General features: G+C 30.4%; 2 protein-coding genes across 2 annotated transcripts; both read left to right on the forward strand.

Annotated features, from left to right (window-relative positions):
- The first annotated feature begins 3813 nt into the window (after positions 1–3813).
- Positions 3814–5319, forward strand: LOC135930342 (uncharacterized). Its single transcript, XM_065467125.1, has one exon. The coding sequence runs from the start codon at positions 3817–3819 to the stop codon at positions 5317–5319; it is 1503 nt and encodes a 500-aa protein (XP_065323197.1). The 5' UTR covers positions 3814–3816.
- Positions 5320–11106: 5787 nt separating this feature from the next.
- On the forward strand, positions 11107–19022 carry LOC135929839 (uncharacterized). Its single transcript, XM_065466567.1, has 8 exons — positions 11107–11150; positions 14430–14686; positions 14752–15657; positions 15717–15867; positions 16344–16535; positions 17051–17151; positions 18137–18257; positions 18874–19022. Exons 1-8 carry the CDS (start codon positions 11123–11125, stop codon positions 19020–19022), a joined length of 1905 nt encoding a protein of 634 aa, XP_065322639.1. The 5' UTR covers positions 11107–11122.
- Positions 19023–20587: the final 1565 nt, after the last annotated feature.

The raw sequence follows: 20587 nt of genomic DNA on the forward strand, positions 1-20587 counted from the left end.
GAAATATTTCTTTAAGGGTTCGTAAAATTTTAAAATTCTCTCGATGGCAGGTATTAATGATAACCACATGATAGGTACATATCGCAACAACTCACACCATTCCAAATCAGACCACTCCACCAATTCTTTTAATTCAGTGACTCTTTTAGTTGATGAACTAAATTCGTTAAAACATTTCATCACAATTACTTCGACATCTACAGATAGTACATTCATTGCCTTCTTGCAAGAATTATGCAGTATATGACATATACAGCCAATTGGTATTAATTCATTATTGTGCTGCCTCAATACACTTTGATTTTTGCCAAAATGAGGCATTATCAGCGCAGAAAGCTGACATGCAACTCATTGATAACCCTGAATCATATTTACCATTATGTGGTTAGCTATATCGTTGGATTTTTCACTATCGGATGAAAAAAATTTCAATTATAGAAATGCCCTTATTCTTGTTGAAATAGCGAAGGATCATGGGAAATGTTTTATTGATGCATCTGTTAAAATAGCATATGGATGTCCTTCTTTCAAATCGTCTAGAATTGACCTTTTGGATTCAGGTCCTAACACATTTGTGATATCCTTGCTCATTTTTATCCTACCACAAGTAAAGTTAGCACTTATTTTAGAGTCGTTAAATATTATGGGGAAAAGATTCGACCCACATTGTGATGACAGATAGCTCTGTAAATGTTTAACTACATGATATCTGTATACAGTTTCCGCAATTGTAGTTGCATCTGTATTATTTATTATTTTTGGAGAATATTTTTGTATTGCAATAGACGTTGATAGACTCCCCTGTACTGACTTATGCTTTGACGATTTTTGGTGTCGCAAAATATCATATTCCCCCCCATTGTAGTAACTAAATACTGCAGAACATATTCTACATTTAGCATGGCTATCCGTAAGGCTCATCAACCAAACATATTTTTGTTCCCATAACTTGTTATATTTACATATATATTTTCTTCTTTTATTCACTTTCTCGGATTCTATAGTATATAAAATATAAAAAGATAATCAATTTTGTTAGGATATTTAAAGCAAAATTAATTATCATAGTGCTATTTTATTAAAAAAATGATTTATATGAACTAAAAATATATCCTAATTTTTATATGCTTATTTTCAAAAATTATAAGAAATATATACTATTTTCAGAAAGATCACCAGTTTCATCGTTCCCATAATTTATAACTCCACTAAAAAAGTCATGAATTCTATTAATAAATATTATTATTTTGATTGTTATATATGGTAAATATTAAGTATTTTTTAATGTTTAATATTAAATTTTTAAATATGTAATAAAAATAATTTATTAAAATTATTCTTAATATCATTTTGTTCTATAAATCTATAATAAAAAAGGCAGTATTAAATATATCTCTAAATTCACTTTTTTGATAAGTGTCCATATCAAAATAATAGGCTTTCGATTTTTTATTTTTAGTGTTAAAGCCTTCTATATATATATATATAAAAAACTAGCTATTTCTTTATTTAATAGTTTAGATTTTAGAATGATAAAAATTTTATAATAACTCTATATATTTAAAAAAGGTATTTTGAAAAACAATATACGCTAACTTGCGTATTGAATATTATTGCAATTATATAATTTTTTGTTTTTTTATTATATAATTGTATAATAATTTTAAACATATATTAATAGATTAAATGAAATAAATTATGTTTGTAATATTTGGACCGATTGGTTTCTGAATGGGAAAAATACAGTCCGTGATTGGGGGTCCGGGATGGATGACGGGATCCAGGGGGTCGGGTTTTATCGATTTAGTCATGAAATCACTTGGACAACGTAGTTAAAATAATATTTTCAAAGTTTATTCAACAAGTAAAATCGATGTTACAAAAAAATATAAATTTTTCAAAACGAAAGAAAACAATTCCCCCAAAAGGTGTTTTGTTTTCAACCTTTATAATTTTTAAAACAAAAAGGAAAAAAAAAAGTTGTTATTTAATCGCGATACAATCATTCATGAAACTGGTAAGGACCAGTTTCAAATGCAATATAAAAATAAGGTATAATATATCAATTTCATAACGAAATAAAGGAGATGAGAAAACAAAAGAAACAAGTGGAGAAAACGTAAAGAAAAGAAATAAGTAGTACGGGACAAGTGGGGAGATAGAACATAACATATTTATAAAAAGTTTATAAACTTGAATATCTAATTGCCTCCGCCTAAAACTGGTTTTCAAATTATGAGCGACAGTTAGGATTTCGTGGTATTTATTTCCTCCATTAAAAATTATCTCCAGGTTGGGAACATTTATCGTTCCCATACCGAATTGGAGAATTTTATAAAAAATAAATTTTAGAGCGGAGGAATAAAATAAAAGAACTAGACATATCTTTCGAATAAATATTTAAAATGTATTTTAAAAATATAAAAATAATCAAATACTGTCTCTCAAAATTATTATTTATATATTAAAAACATTAAAATGCTAGAAAAAAAATTGTGGGAGATTTCTAATTGTGGGAGTGAGATGTATGTGGGTAAACTAAAAAATTGTGGGAGACTCCCACTGATGGGGGAGACATGGCAACCCTGCTCATATCTAGGGATTTAATATTTGATAATTTTTTAAACATCCCGATTAGGTGATATAGATATGATAAGGAACACAAATTTGACGCAGCTCAAATTTTATTTCATTTCGGTTCACGCTACCACCCGCCACGCCATGACCGCGGACTAAGTTAAGAGTATTGGCCGACAAGCTCATGGCTGATTTTTTTAATATCAGCGATGATAATAAGCATGGTTAAAATTTTTAAAAATGCTATATAATTTTATATTTATAAATTTGGATAGTTAATTCTTGTTGCATCATTCATTATCCTAAAAAAAATAATTAAAATTAATAAAGGTTTATTTCATTTTCAAAATATATTTTAATAAATTAAAACGGCCAAATCTTAAACGAAGTTATCAGATCGGGAGTTTATGTGAGTCATTTTTAGGGCACGGTCTCCATAATTTTGTGTATGTCGACGGTATTTTTAAAGTCGCGAGAATTACCCTTTATATTTTTTATCTCCCCCCCCCCTACCCCCAGACCTAGTCCAACCATTTAAGACCAAGAGTGAATATTATTAGCTGAGATAAAAAATATTTATATTAGCCTTTACCTGATGCTCATATCAATATTTTGGGTTAATAAAATAAATTCCTGACCCCCAAAGACCCGCCCATGTAGAACGAGAAATAATTATTATAATTAATTACTTTTATTGATGGCTGTATCAAACTTTTATTTTGTACAACCCCCCCCCTCCCACCATTCATTTCTAACCTATTAAAACCAAAAGTGAATACTTCCGGTCAATAATCGATATTTTGTGTATTAGAATATTACTAGCCAGGCCCTAAGCTCGCCCATTAAAGGGGAAGAGGTCGTTGATCTCCTGTTAGATAGATGCTTTGACCGACTATCGATTTCTACTTATATTGGGCCTATCGACAACTTCGAAATTACTCCTTGAGGGCATACCGCTAAGCTACTACGACAAATGGTTAACTTAGCTGCGAATTCGATTCAAAACTCCGGGTATTATAGCACTTTTTCACAAAATACGAGAAAATAATAATGTGATAAAATGAATATTCATTGGATGAATATTCCTATAAATAATGCTATTGGATAAATATGATCGACATGTATTGGAAAATTATTTATATAATAAATGGAGCTTTGAAATTTAAAATTTGATTGTTGAAATATTAAAGTTTTTTATTTGTTAAATAAATAATAAAAAAAATAAATAGATTTTAATTGATGTCATCATCTTCCGATTCCGAAGAGGAACAGGGTAAATACACCGAACAAACAATTCTTAGAAAAAAAAGCTCCGTATCCGACATTAAAAAGAATATATTTCGCAAAATAAACGAAACCGTCGCTTTTCAAGCTAAAAATCTCGCGGGAATTTCTGGCGGGGATGTGGGTTCTTCCCCGAAATCACCCTTTCAATCCCCTTCTCCAATCGAAATAAATTTAACCGACGAGGTTGAAAATCGACTAAAATTGGCTCACAATAAATTCGCAAATTCTCTCATGCAACACCACAAAGAAGACATAGATAATGTGTCTAGTTACCCTCGAAATCTTGTAACGTTAATGTCACCTAAAACTACGCCATCTCCTGTTACAAATATTATGTTGGAAATTACGAAGAGTAAAACCGGCACATCTCAAACGAAGTTAACGGATGATATTACGAAGAGTAAGCCCAGCACATCTCAAATGAAGTTAGTAGCGGAAGATATTACCAAAGATACTTTACCCGCGACGGATAATGCCATAAATAGCGAGGTGAAAGATAATACCAAAAGTAGCGTTCCGGCGATAGAGATTACCAAATCGGATAAACAAGTAAATAGGGCTGTTGGGAAAATTTCTGACCATGCTGTACCGGATGCTAAACGGAATACGGAAGAAAAAATTGAAATAAAAAAGGAAAAAAAAACAGATCTAACTATCAATGTAGGTGGTAGGATTTTTGTGTTAGAATATAAATTGTTCAAAAAGTTCCCAGAAAGTTTACTGAAGCGTTGCTTCGCAGATGACCCCTCCGTACCTCTGGGGAAAGACGAAGATGGCCGCTTTTTCGTTGATCGTACTCCGGACTATTTCGAACTGTTGTGCGACTTCGTCAAAAATGGTACAAATATCCCCAATCCGCAGTTAATCGAAAGATTAATCATGGAAGCCGAATTCTTCAATATGGAAGCCATCGTTGACGAGTTAAAAAATCGGTTGTATAACTGTCATAAGATGAGACAAAGGGGTTTGGAAAAAGTTGTCCTCCGATGCTTTGGAGATAAAGGCGAGGTCAAGAAATTCTACGCCAATTTTAAAACCAACTTCGACGCCATTTTAGCGAGCCGCATTCTCCCGCCTAGAATAGTGTGGATCGATTATTTTAGCGATAAATCCACCAGTCATGATAATAAAAATTTTGACGAGATAACGATATCCTCCGAGATACCCAAAAGCGTAGACCCCGCTCATTTAGGAGATGTTACACTTTTGATACGAAATCGGATGAGTAAAGAAGGGTATCCCGTGAAAGTGATAACGGAATCGAGCGGAAAAAAGAGAGTACCAAGGTTCGGTTTGCAGTTCGCGTTTAGCTGCTTTTCCGGGATCGCCTTAAATCAAGTCAATCACTTGAAGAGAATCGAAAATAAGCTGGGGAAATTAGATAATACGTTCCAATATTACGACGAAATTTGTGATGAAATAATTGAAACATTGACCTCTATCGCAAAACTATAAAATTTAATTTCCATTTTTTTCTTTTTTAAAAAAATATATTGATATTTACAAATTTTAATCACAAGCAATCTAAATAAAAATTTACCGGAGTTATTAAAGTATCTAGATACTATTTAAGATGTATCTGTATCTATTTTTAGATACATTTAGTTAAACTTTTATTTAAGCCTATTATTAGAATTAAATTTCATATTTAATAATATGTCCGGTTTACGTCATTACATAGTCACACCATGCAAATTTTATTTACGCAATGGACAACGACGACATCCGTAAATTTTAATTATAATTTATTTTATTTATAATAATTTTAAAAAACTATGTATCATAAACCAATGACATATAATAATATCTAGATTGACTCTGCGTTTATAATAATACCTTTAAAAGCGTCGTTGAATGCAAATCAGCTGTACCCGCCATTTTGGTAACCCATATAGTAATTATTCTCATGTTAAAAGCTACTATTAAATTGATAACTTGTTTCCTTATTATCTCGATGATCAGGCAATTCTTTTAATAAAGTTTTCGTCAGATATAGGAATAAATTGGCTTCTCGTTAAAAAATTTTAATAAATGGGTAATCAAAATGGCGTCCCCGGCTGTTTTCATTAATGTACACTTTTAATGAATGCATCGTCATTCTAGGGATTATTATGTCATTGATCATAACCTTGTAAGATCAATGTTTTCTAGAAATCTCTGTAAAGAAATCGGAATTAATTTAATATTAGATTTTTTGGGGGGTATTTCTCTAGTTGATATAAATATTTATACAAGTTTTGACACCTGACAAATTGGTAAATAGTTTTTTTTAAAAAAAATAATTTTCGGGATTTTAACATTTTGGCTAAAAAAAAATGCTCTTGGCAGACTAACAATGACATATAATAATACCTAGACTGACGATGCATTCTTTAAAAGTGTACATCAACGAAAAACAGCTGGGGACGCCATTTTGATTACCCTATCATTATTAAAAAATTTTAACGAGAAGCTAATTTGTTCCTTATGTCTTACGCAAACTTTATTAAAGAATTGGCCTGATCATCGACATGATAGCAACGTTATCAATTTAATAGTATTTTTTTCAACATGAGAAAAATTACTATACGCGTTACCAAAATGGCGGGTCCAGCTGATTTGCATTCAATGACGCTTTCATATTATGAGTGCATCTTCAGTCTAGGTATTGTTACATGTCATTAATTACGATATAATATTAATTTTTAAAAATTAAGGTTTTCGCCCCTTGAGTAGTTACGCGGAAAAAAATTACGCGCGACTGGCTGGGTGGGCCATTCCTCGCCCCCTATTTCAAAAACTGTCAAATCTCACTCAAAAAATTTATGTTAAAGATCCGATATATTTTAGAAAATTTAATTTCGTAAACTTTATTCATTAATTTGTAAATTTTTAAAAAAAATATTTGATAAATTTAACATTAAATAAATAAAAAAAATTAACTCGTTTCTAAATAGGCGGCAATAAAGCAATCGAATATTTCAAAACAAAATTTCTCCGTAATTTTAACCTTTTACATAAAATCCTTCAAGTCCTTCCTTCCCATCAAGCTTTCTTCCTTCTCAAAAACTTTTTCTTTATCCCAAAAATCCAACACGCCTTCCGCTCTGCCCCACTTTTCTTATACCCGGAAATTCTCACCCAAATAGAATCAACAATCAAAGACTCTTTAGAAGGCATCCTTAATATAAAATTCAGCCCTAATTCTTGGATGCAGGCCTCCTTACCCTCGAAATTTGGGGGTCTTGGCTTAAGATCACCCGCGTCACTCAGCCTTGCTACTTTTTTTAGCCTCAGAAACAAGCTCCCGCTTAATTATGCTATCACTTAACAATAACCCCACAGACGCCCACTTTCCCCACGCCCTAGCAATCTGGAAAGAGAATTCCTTCTCCGCTCCAATCCCCACATCACGAAAGCATGGGATCTTCCCTTAATACGCCACTCCGTTGAATATCTAATATCGAGTGCTGCTTCTAAGGGATCCCCATCAATCCTTTCTCATTTATTATCTCCCATTACAGTTGATGAATCCTTAACAGTTGATCATCTCTCTCTCCCACAACTGCAAGTTCCACAACTTTTGCCTTCCCTATCGAGCTATGAATGGTTAGAAGCTTTGCCCAGCTCAAACTTAGGACTTCTCTTAACAAACGAAGAATTACGCATACCAATAGGTCTGTAATATACTGGCCAACTCCACATGTACATTATGTTCCCAATCCGTTTATTGTTTTGGACATCATCCTCTTCATTGTCGATTCTCTAAAGGTAGACATTCTCGACACAGTGCAGTTAACGGCACCATTCTCCGTGCTCGACGCTCAGCTCAAATTCCAGCAACCCTCGAACCCTGTGGCCTCTCAACCGAGAATACTATACGGCCAGATGGAATGACATTAATACCATGGAGTAATAGAATTCCATTAGCATGGGACTATACTTGCATCGACCGATTTGCTCCCTCCTTTAATAACAACTCATTCATGCGAGCTGAAAACTCGAAAATTAATAAATACACTTCCCTAACAAATTGCAATCTCATACCAATCGTATCCGACACAACCGGGTCTTTTGGCAATCATGCCCTAACCTTCTTCAAAACCCTCGGTAAAAAAATCCGCGCCATCACTGGTGACCCTCAGGAAGGCTTCTATCTCAGACAGCGCATATCTATTGATATATGCAGATCTAACTGCATTGCCATCCATGGCTCTCTTTCTTGACCTCCTCCCACCCAACATACAATTTACTATACTAATTATTTTTTTTTTATTATACAGTTTTTTATATAGATTTTAAATAAATAGTTTACATGACATTTTTAATATATATTTTTTTTTAAATTACGTATATATGTTTTACTTTTAACGTTCAATGTATTAAATATTATAAAGTTCTTAATAAAAAGTTTATTCCATAAAAAAAAAATAATAAAAAAATGTATTTATTTGCAAAACGAAATTTCCCTTTAAAAGTTTAAAAAATATCTATTGGAAAAAAACACGCAAGATGCAATAAACAAAATTTATTAATATTTAAAATATGTTTTGGTTTAATAAATTGTGAGATTTAAAAATATGCGTTTTTTGCCTTCAAAAGTAAATACTTAATTCCTATCCAATATAATTGTTTAACACATTTCAGGGTCATCAATTGGAGATCCCTCTAGATCTTTATATACCAATGACTCTGAGAATCCCCTGATGCGTAAAATATAAAAAATAATTCAATTATAAATGAATACCGACTTATTTGTGTTGATTTTAAGAGAGTCTCCTGAAATTTTGCCTCCTCCCCCCCCCCACCTCATGAGATTTTAAAAGACACAATTGATTCGTATTATACCACACTCCGACTGTCAGAGGTGCTTATGGATGCTTAAAACTTTTTAATTAAAGGTGATTAACAAATCTAAACCCCATTTCTATAATATATTGTTTAGCACATCAAACTTTCTTCCTATTCAATTTACATTAAAATATTCTTTAATATAATACAAGCTAAACTTTCCATTTTTTTAAAAAATAACAGATTTCTCTATAAATTTGGCCAAACTCTTGGCTCAAGCCCTTCTCAATAAAAAGACAGGTGTCATTCTACCATATGCCTATATTTAGAACATCCATCTCATCATTTATTTCTTCAAAGATTGCTGCCAAACAAATTTGGAGGCAAAAGTCTAGATTTGCTTCCCTACCACCAAAAACATCTTTGAGCCTACCCCTTCCACTCTCCTAGAATTCAGAAAGATCTCAAATTAAAACAAATCCTGTCGAAAGAATTGAAGTAAGGGTTATGCTTCCATCCATAAAACCATTAAATATGGTAACCATTTTGGTTATTTGTTTTTGCATGATACTGCATAAAATGGTGTCATAATCTTTGTTTACTATTTTCAAGCCTCCCCCCCCCCCCATATCATCAAACCGATTATTATTTAGAAAAAATACCCTGATCATGGTCATAAGATAGATAGCTAGATGTATAGTTACCGCTAATGGTCACGTGTTAAGCTAAAAATATAAAGTTATCCATATGTCTGCCAATTTTTATTTTAAAATATTTTTTTCAAAATTTTTTTTTAATAAAATGAACAATAGGTTATTATATTCCATTTTTAAAAAATCTTGAAAAAATACGTCATTACAAATAAATATGATCCTTTTTTTTCTCTGCATTATTATTTTGGCAATAATTCTATCAATTCTAAAAATAATTCAATTAACAATTTTTAAAATCATTTTTTTACGAAACTCAGAACAATTTTGCCCTTGAACCTATTTGAGTCATTTTTTTAAAAAATTTATATTTTTAAAAGAAAAAATATATATATTGGAAAAATGAATATAAATTAAAAATTATAAAAAGATCCCTAAAAGTTCACGGCTTAAGATGTCTAAAAATTCGTAATCAAATTGGAATGTATTTTGACACATATTGTATCTGTGATACATTTTTTGGAAAAATTCAGATGCGTTGACGCTAAAGGTTGCGTCCTAACTCAAACTTACTTTATGTTTCTTTTCTAATTCTGTTCCGAATAGCAACCTGGACACCATCATGCCTTTTTTTTAAATTATAGATTTCGACACATCAGCTGATGTATCTTTAAAATTAGCAAAAACCCTGAACGCTCCAAAAATATACAAAATATCTTACAGAAATAATTATTATTTAGCAATTTCTGCCTAATTGGATATCTGGAAATTTTCTAATCATTTATTACTAGAAATTGATAGAATTTTCTTAGATAAATCAGTGTTTAAGTTTTGAAAAAATATAAGAAAATAAACCTTTAAATTTTCGTTAGATATAATTATTAATATATGCAAGGAAATAAATATTTAAAATTTAATTTTTACTTTTTTTGGCTATTATTTAGGATAGAATTATTTCGGAATTCTGAATTCATGAAACGCCATTTTGTATTTTTTTTTTTTCAAAATTCTTACTACGGAGCAGACGATTTACAACATAAAAATTTGTAATATATAATTATACACAAAATCGTTTTTTTAGAAAAATATATTTAATCTATATAAAAATTACTAAGCATGGTGGGGTTAGGGCTAGGATTGGAGCTAAAACTCAATTTAAACTTTTACGTAATGTATTAAGAACTCCAGAAAGTATACAGAAGAAATTACTCTTATAATAAATTCTTAATTATTAGATAAAAACTCTACCACGTGATTGTAATGTATATTTTTTGGGGGAAATAGATTATCTGCCTCAAATAATAATTTTGAATTATATATTTTAATATAATTTAATAATTTAAATATACTAAATTTATTATAAAGAAACTTAAGCTCTGATGGTCAAAATAATTTTTCAATATAATTATCTCATTTTATTTTTAATAAACTATACATCATATTTTGCTGTTTATTTTTGTCAAAAAATTTAAAATTTTTGTTTCAAAATAAAATTAAAATTTATAATTTTTTAGCCTTTATACATTATATAAGATGACATTATATTTTGAGGGTCAGTGTTGAAATTAAGGTGTATTTTTTTTTGTAAGAAGATTTATGGTAGTGTTAGTGTAATATAATATAAATAATAATAAATTTTTTTTTTTAAATTGTGATTATTAGTTAGATTTTATTTTTAAAAATTTATACCTATACTATATAAATAAATAATCATATTAGGTTTATTATTATCACCTGTAATTATAGATAGATAATAATAAAAAAATACACTTAAAAAGACCATTAGATTCTCTTTTTTTTAAAAAAAATAAAATTAAATATTTTTATTTAGGCAGGAGATGTATTTATCTTTCATATTCATATTAAGTAAGTATTTTTCAAAATCCTAAAGATTTCAAAAACTAAATTAATATATTTAAATTATAACAACATTGTAAAAAATTTTTCCACAAATGTATCGAAAGATACAAACCTTGTAACTTAGCCGTAAAATCTTATATTATTCGAAAATACAGAAATATAATCGCTAGATAAAACATTAAATTAATCGAATATTATAAGAGTTTAGCGAATTCCTGGATTGAGCTAAAAATAACTTTAATATACCTTGTAGAATTTATGATTTGACAAAGGGCTTTTTCTGCTGAACTTGTTAATTGTATTGAATATAAGAACATTTACAGCTAGCGCTTGGTTTTTTTTTTGAATAACTTTTAAAATCAATTTAGGAGTAGGGGGAGACAGGGGCGCATGTGAGCCCCCTAAAAGGCAAACGTCAATCAAATTAAAACTACTACTCGATAATATTGAAATAAATGATATCTCATTTTATTTCCTCTTATTTTACTTTTTATGCTAAGAATATTAATATTTTTGAAAAGAAATATTTTGAGAAAGAATAAACTATACCCCGTGGAAAAATAATTATAAAATAAATTAGTGAAACTCATTTGACAAATTTAAACGAATAAAAAAATGAAAAAGAAAGAAAGAAAGAAAGAAAGAAAGAAAGAAAGAAAGAAAGAAAGAAAGAAAGAAAGAAAGAAAGAAAGAAAGAAAGAAAGAAAGAAAGAAAGAAAGAAAGAAAGAAAGAAAGAAAGAAAGAAAGAAAGAAAGAAAGAAAGAAAGAAAGAAAGAAAGAAAGAAAGAAAGAAAAGAAAGAAAGAAAGAAAGAAAGAAAAGAAAGTGTAATAATTTCTATCACTTTTCGAATTTCAAATTTCAAAAAAGCAAAAATAATTTTATTAAACAACCCTCAAAAAGCTCGTATAAACCTCTTGAAAAATAGCCTCAGACCCTCAATATCTTTATAAAATTCAATGTTAAAACATATATTTTTGTTCAAATAAGGAATAATTTTATATACAGAATATAGGATTTAATCTTTTCTTATTAAGATAGTTATTGAATAATATTTAAAACCTTTAATTATTATTTTATTTTATTTTCGATAAATTGTAAAATTAAAAAAGGTTACTTTTGAGTGTATAAAATCGTATACTGTGTTATAAAAATTTTATATGATAAAATCATAAAAAATAACTATTAGAATTGAGTACTCTAGAAGAAATCCTCAAAGCTCGCAATAACCTCGGGCTCATAATAACCCCAGTCTCCCTCATGTGAAAGTTCTAAGGCAAAATTATTTGAAATTGGTGTGATAGGGTAAACCTGTGCGCTGTAGATTGACGGCTTAAAAAAAATTTTAATTGGCGTTCGGCGGCTCGCCGATGTCGTCCGTCGCCTAATAAATCAGCGATGGCCGCGGCGTGCTATTCATTTGAAAATTAAAAACATATAATTTACTTGGGACTCTTAGTTCTATAACATATATAGTTTAATTCATTTCTTAAATTATTTTATGTCTCCTCCTATTATTTAGGAATTATACATTTTTTACTCAGATCAGAGTCACATATACAACACTTAGCAAATATTCTATTGATTGTTTTTTCATATAAAACAAATTAAAATAATAAATATGGAAATTGGGAGCAAAAATATTATAATAAGAAATATAATAAATTAGAAATCAGATTTTTATGTAAAATTATTAAATTGTTATGAATCAATAAAATATTTTATCAAGATTAGTGGGAACAGAAAGAAGTTCCTTTTTCGCATTGAGTATTAAAATCCAGTGATGGAATAAAAATTCTTCACCTGGGAGCGCTGGTTGCGGGTATACAAAGAACCCTCCTAGCTAAATTAGCAAGTCTAGGAAGTTCCCGTGCTTTTTTCCCAAGAAGATCGCTGTATCTTCTTCTGGTATACTCTATAGGCTGAGCATAATATGGCATTCTTGCTCTAGATATCTCTAATGTTGTTGTAATAGTTTGCTTGGAAAGGAATATTTACGAACGATTTTAGCTATATTATCTTGAACTTGAATCGTACTCCGCGCACTAAAAGTTTTAAATATTTAATTTTAAATTGGAATGATGTCGTTGAGGGCTGAAATGATTTCTCTAACAAAAAATTTTTTTATAATCAGGATATATATTTCTGGCAACATTTTTTTTCATGCCATCAACTATAGCTAAATTCATGATCCTCCCAATCTGACATTTCTTCTGACATTAGCCCTAGGATCAGTTACCATCTGTATTATTTTGTTTTTTTTAATGAAATTCCTGCTATTAATAAGGTTTGACCCAGTGAGTTTTGCGTAGCGTTTCTAGTCGCTAGGGTAAAATATTTTTAAATCAAAATTTATATTTTAAATGACGAAGAACTAAACGTGATATGATTTCGGCGCTTGAAATGAACATCTGCCATAAAACAAAAGTGATAGGTTGATTCTAGAAATCAAATCCGATCTATAAAATGTCTTTTTATTCATCTAGTTGCACCCCAGCTACAATTCTGACGAGGAATCAATTTATCATATTCTCATTTTTTTAAGACAATTTATTTTTTAATAATTAATTAAAACGTGTAGTTTATATTTAACTCATCAAATTATATAAACAACCCCTCCTGTCGCATTAATGTTTATTAACGTCAATTAATAAAATTTCTATTAAAAACAATTAAGTAATTTTTGTGTAATTTTAAAATATGATGTAATATTTCGTTTTAAAATATGAGGCCCGGCCTGGTCCGGGTAAATTTAAAATTTCCAGGGCTGGGCCTGGCCGGGCCTGCAGGTCTCTGTTATATATTATTTAAGATAAATCGTAAGAAGATTTTAGAGTGTCTAAGGATGCGTCTTAACTAGATATTTTAGCGTTCGAGCGTTTTCGTGTTAAATTTAAACAAATATTCGATAATTACATCTCGAACCCTTCACATTTATAATTAACAATCTATCAAAAAGGTATATTATATGAGTTGTCAATTTTTAAGCTTCGTTTGAAATTCATGGTCATACAAAACAAATAAAAAAAATGTAATTGTATATAACTGACCTTTGACAAATGATTAATAATGGTCATTTATGTGTATATATATTTTTTTTTGATTTATTATTATGAAGTATTATGAAGGGCAAAAAATAAAAATTATTACGGATTATAATCAATATAAATATTTTATATTAAATTTGATAAACGACTTCAATTCCTACATAAAACGATTAAAATTTTACCATTTTTATTTAAAAAAAAACAAATAAAAAACAAATAAAAAACAAAAAAATAAAAGTTGTATTTGGAAGCGTGGTAGAAAGCCAGAAATGGATTAATTCGCACCCCTGTGATAGGCCGTGCTACGAAAATGGACCCCGAATGGAATGCTTTTTCTCATTGGTGGCCACTTTTTCTAGAACATTCAACCCAACCAAGTGCGGTAATTGTCCAACCAACGTTTCGGATTGCAGTAGGCCAGGATGCGCCGTAGGGGATGGAAGTGTGCGGCCATTGTTTCTCGTGAACGAGATGTTCCCGGGACCGGAAATAAGGGTAATACCATCTTTCTTTGATTATATTGTCTAATGGCGAAACTCGTTTAAATAAAAACAACATAGGTTTGCGAAAACGATATCGTGACAGTTAACGTGACCAATATGCTCCTGAGCGTGGAATCCCTGACTATTCATTGGCACGGGATTCATCACTTGAAAACGCCTTTCATGGACGGGACCCCGTTAGTATCCCAGTGCGATATTCTGCTCGGTTCAACGTTTCAATACAAATTTGAGGCCTACCCACCGGGTACAAAGTTTTGGCACGCTCACGCGGCTTTATTGAGAGATCAGGGTATAGCGGGTTCCTTCCTGATTCGAAATAAGTTTAGGAAATCCGGTCCCCGTTACGTGAGCTTCGAAAATGATCGCAACAGATTAGCGTTAGTTCAAGACTGGACGGCGTCATTAACTCCGCCCTATTTTGTCAGGAATACCATGCCTACAGTCGCCTCTTTAGTTGTCAATGGACGGCAAGGTGATTTTGAGGCTTCGTCCCCGCCGAGCTATTTTGTTTTCAGACCTTTCGGTCAAAAGCCCTATCTTAGAGTCATTAGTAACGGCTTTTTATTTTGTCCAATATCGCTTTCGATAGAAGGACATAGAATGACGGTAGTTGAAGGTGACAATTTCCCGTTCAGACCAGTTACGGTCGATAAGTTATACATTTTCGCGGCGGAAAGATTCGACGTGTTCCTAGAGCCAACCGATCCGAATCCTATCGTGCAGGCGGGAAATTCTAATCAAGATTTGGTTTTTTCCATGAGCTGGATTGGGGACGGAGTTTGCAGAAATGCTTCCGCGGGCTATGTCGGAAACGCGACCTCATATTTGATTTACACCAGAAACGACGATATCACTTTAGAGGAGGCTACCGCACTCATGCTAGCAAAGCAAACGCAAGATAAAAGCTCCAACAAATTTCTGACATACGCAAATTCTGACCTAGCTCCAAGACCGGGAGAAAAGGTACGTGCACATATGTTTTATATAAAGAAAGTTAATCTCGTATTTAAATTCTGGTTTAGGTATTTAATCCTGTTCACAAAGCCGATTACAATACGAATCCCGCTTACGTTCGGTTAACCGATTTGAGAGCCTTGAAATTTGAGCTTCAAAAGCCGATCAATAATCCGAGATATCGCTTCTACCTATTCACGGATAGTTTTATAGGAAATGGTAATAATAGTATTACTTTGTATGTGCTTGGTTTCGGGGGTAGTGTCGTTAAGCGGCTCACTAAATAGTTCATCCAGAAAAATATATTACCCAAGCCCTGAAGATTTTGCTCATAGAAGGAACGAAGGTCTAGACATATGTTATCGAAAACTCGAGGCTTAGACGATATTTTATCTGGCTAAAATATTTGAGTTAGCTGTAGTATAGGGTGGTTATATATATATATAATTAAATTATAAGTAAATGAATAATTAAACACCACATTATTATAATTTTTCCATTTGAATTAGGCTTTGATCAGGGCCCTACAGGGTCTCGGATTCTAATCCCGAAATTTATCCTCCCGGATCTGTTAAGAGTATCTCAACCTTCTAGTTTTTCAAAAAAAAAAGAAGAAGAAAATAATATAAGTTCTTTAACAAAATTGAAATCCTTTTTTTTCTTAAATTTGTAATATATTCTCTCTTCTCTTCCAGGTCTTCCCAACATAAACAATATATCTTTCACCCATCCCTCCTTCCCTTTGCTGACACAATTCGAGCAAATTCCATCTAGCGAGTTTTGCACTATAGAAAGAAACCCCGAATGCTCCACCAAAATATGCAACTGTATCAACATGTACCCCGTAGCGCTGAACAATGTCGTAGAAATCGTGATAGTCGATGAAGGTTATTTTATATTTAATGTAATATATTTATATTACGATAACCGTCAAAATAATATTTTGTGGCGGATGATACATTTTCTTAATAAATTAAAATAAAGAGTCAAAACCAGCAATTAAAATAGTTTTCAAAAAAATTGGGCCGGTGGGTCAAAAAATACAAAACAAGGAGGGGTTTTTTTGGCTAAAGCCTGCCCCTTGCAGACCCCTAGTTATTTACATCAGAACCTAAGAAATTTTATTAAAAAAACAAAATATTCAAAATTATTTCGTTTTTTTTTCTTTGGAGAACTTCTGGTCCAAATCCCCCCTATTTTATAGAACGTCAAAGAAAAAAATGTTTAACCTATATGATATTTACACTTGTTCCTTTTGCCCCGTTTTGTATATCCCCCTATAGTGCTAATTTAAAATTAAGCGATTTTCAATTTGATTGATAGGACATCGTTTAAAAACGGTTCGCGTTTTTAATATTCGATTATCAATAAACTTCTTTTTTTTAAAGTATTTTATTTTTAGGTAACAATTTGAGAAATGACGTCCATTCTTTTCATCTTCACGGTTACGCGTTCGCCGTATTGGGTCAAGAACGCTTAGCATCGAAAACCACCATTGAAGAGGTTAATAATAACAGAAATTAAGTAAATGCCTTCAAAAAAAAAACAAAATAATATCTTTAAGCTTTAGCAGGACATTTAAACTAAAAATTGTTTTTTTTAAACTAAACATTGTTTTTTATAAACATTGTTTTTTTTAAAACTAAACATTGTTTTTTAAAAACTAAACATTGTTTTTTTAAACTAAACATTGTTTTTTTTTAAAATAAACATTGTTTTTTAAAAAAAACAAAAAAACTAGTGTTGTGATTTGAATCGATTATTTAAAAACGGGCTCTAATAAGGTGTTAGCCTAAAATAATGATATGAATGCCTGTGCTCGTAGATGACAGGAATGCTAGGAACCTCTATTTGCTAAATCTCGAGGCTTACGTATTATTATTTTGACTAAAATCTTAAACATGGCCGTTATTATGAAAAAAACACACAAAAAACTATTCCTCGAAATCGGAGTTTAAAAAAATCTTCATCATGAAAAATTACAGAAAAAATATCTTATAATTTTAGCATTTTAGGTAAAATTTTATCAGAAATCTCATTTCTGTAAACAAAGATAAAAATGCTAAAAGATTATTTCTTCAAAATCTGGTTTGAAGTCATTCTGCTCAATAAAGTTCGGACGAGAACATAATATAAAGGGGACGCGAACTGATTAATTATCAGTTGACAATCAACCCTTTTTAATTGATTTCTTTCTTTATCTTTATCTTTCCTTTTCTTTCCCTCTTTCTTTTCTTTCTTTCTTTCCCTCTTTCTTTCTTTCTTTCCCAATTTATAAGAACTAGAAACCGGAAGTCATAAAAGTTTGAGTAATTTATATGTTTTTAAAGTTGCTATTCTAAAAGCAAAACAAGAACTAGCCCGCGTGGCCCGTTTTGAACTTAGAAACCGGAAGTAGATTTTTTAAACGGGAAATATTTTAATTTCCTGATAGTTTTGGTTTATGATAAAAATAATAATTTAATTTTAAATGTTTTTTTTATTAAAGATTAAAAGGAGAGACCGACAGGGACTCTTGAAAAGAAATTTTCAATCCCCAGTGTACAAAGATACGGTAGCGGTTCCGGAAGGCGGTTACGTTATTCTAAGATTCCTCGCGGATAATCCAGGTTTTCTAACTTTCGCCTATCTTCTTTTTTTTTAAAAAAAATGGCCCAACTCAGGGAAAATTATTTTTAATCACTTGACCTATCACATTTCGCAATTTACCAATAAAAATTATTAAATCTTTATTTAAACAAAACCCTCTTTAATATACCTTACTTACCCTTAACCCATATCTTTCTAACCTATAATCCTAACTTGCTTGTATAACTGGTTATTATCATATATGCCGCATTGACCATAGGGATTCGGAATTACTCCATTATAAATCCTATGTTCTAAAGCGATTATTAAATCTTTTTATGATCCTATTTTACCGGAAATGTAATTCTAGCACGTGCAAGAGAGCCTACCACATAAATTTAGGACAATGCCATAAAAATTTGTGTGCGTTTTTTTTTTAAATTTTAAATTTTACATTAATATAAGTTTTGATTATACTTTCATAAAGTTCGCGGTAAAATTGTTTGAATTACTCAGTGCGCATGCTCTATGGATTCCGAAATACATTTCGCTATAAAATTCATATCCTCAAAAAATACGACATATATATATTATTATTTATATTAGAAATAATTTTGTATAGAAATATAAAACTAAAATTTAAATCGTTCGATTCAGGATTCTGGATGTTTCATTGCCATTTAGGATTTCATCTGATGGGCGGTATGTCAATCATGTTTCAAATAGGAGAATACGAAGAGATGGTGCGAGCACCTCCCAGTTTTCCAAAATGTGGAACGTGGATAGCGGATGAAGTCGATTTATAAAAAAAAATCACATGATAATTGTGCAAATTTTTTTTTAAAAAATAAAAATTACATAATTGTGAATTACATTTTTATAAATGGTATTTTTTTTAAAAAAAGAAAGATGTTTATTTGTATACATTCTCAATAACTGTTAACTTTAATATCCTTCCGCCGAACTTATATCCTTCCGCCCAACTCATATTCTTGTACAAAGCAGCCCTAAGTTATCGATTTTATTTCTTTACAGTAAAAAAAAAGAATAATATGGAACTGGATTCATACTTCCGAAATTTTGATTTGAGACAGACGTTCATAACTGTTTGGACGAAATTTGTTTTTTATTTAGAAAAACAATACATTTATAGTAATTTGTTTTATATAACGAATTGACAAAATTTTCCATTCGGTTTTAAAAAATGATATTTTCCCACAATAATCGTCTATTTTTTATGAATGAAATAAATTATTTATCATTTTTATTTTCATGTCGGCATTATAATTTACAATATTAACTACGCTCATTTTTGACAAATTCCAATATAAATTAGCCCAATATATAAATGATCTGTTCCTATAACTATTATCGATACAATAAATAGATGAATTAAAGTTAAAAAAATATATAATGAACCTTAAAATAATGTATAGAGATTTGTAGGAGAGTTCAAACTGATTAGGAATCTCAAGTAACTGTATATATACAAATCTAACTCAAAATTTTATTAGCTTAATTACTTCAGTAACTTTAGACCAATGACATAATAATATAATACCTAGACTGACGATGCATTCATTATAATGAAGTTGAAAGAGTCGTTGAATGCAAATCAGCTGTAGCCGCCATTTTGGTAACCCATATATTAATTACTCTCATAAAAACTACTATCATTATCATCTCAATGATCAGGCAATTCTTTTATAAAGTTTTTTTTTACGTCAGACCTGGGAATATTGGCCTCTCGTTTAAAATTTTTAATAATGATATGGGTAATCAAAATGGTGTCCCCAGCTGTTTTTCATTTGATGTACACTTTTAATGACTGCATCGTCAGTCTAGGCATTATCATTATATGTCATTGGCAAGACGTGAATAATTGTAATCGATGACTAATGAAATGATAGAATGCCTAAATTGTGTAATATTTAAATTATAAAATAGTGTAAAGAGAATTAAGGGCTAAAGAATTTGCAAAATTATGTTGGTGGGAAGAGCTATCCCCTGTAGCCCTCTTTTTTAACAATTTTTTTTTGGAAAGTCACCTTAGAAAAGAAAGAAAGAATTTATAATATAAAAAAATATAACGCCACCTCGCTGATAAAATATTAATGTTTAATAAATATTTAATTGCGAAGGAAAAATAAATAAATTTTAAGCTATAAAATGAATGTGTTTAAAGCTAATAAATTAAGATGATTAATTTATTTCTTATTTGAAACTATATTTACATTAATCATAATTAGTCTTATGACTATAGCTAACGCCCGTGATATTTAGTAAAATATACTAAAGCTAACACCCGTGATATTTAGTAAAATATACTAAACCTAACACCATGATAATTAATAACATTTTATCACGTGAC

The sequence above is a fragment of the Gordionus sp. m RMFG-2023 genome, chromosome 5, assembly GCF_954871325.1.
Source record: "Gordionus sp. m RMFG-2023 chromosome 5, tfGorSpeb1-WG-v2, whole genome shotgun sequence".
Taxonomy (NCBI): Eukaryota; Metazoa; Nematomorpha; class Gordioida; order Chordodea; family Parachordodidae; genus Gordionus; species Gordionus sp. m RMFG-2023.

Bases quoted from the DNA above. Each gene is read 5' to 3' on its own strand.
- LOC135930342 (XM_065467125.1), top strand. From the start codon at position 3,817: ATGTCATCATCTTCCGATTCCGAAGAGGAACAGGGTAAATACACCGAA.
- LOC135929839 (XM_065466567.1), top strand. From the start codon at position 11,123: ATGTATTTATCTTTCATATTCATATTAA. The intron at 14,687-14,751 runs GTAATACCATCT...AAAACAACATAG, and splicing joins TCCCGGGACCGGAAATAAGG to GTTTGCGAAAACGATATCGT. The intron at 15,658-15,716 runs GTACGTGCACAT...ATTCTGGTTTAG, and splicing joins CTCCAAGACCGGGAGAAAAG to GTATTTAATCCTGTTCACAA.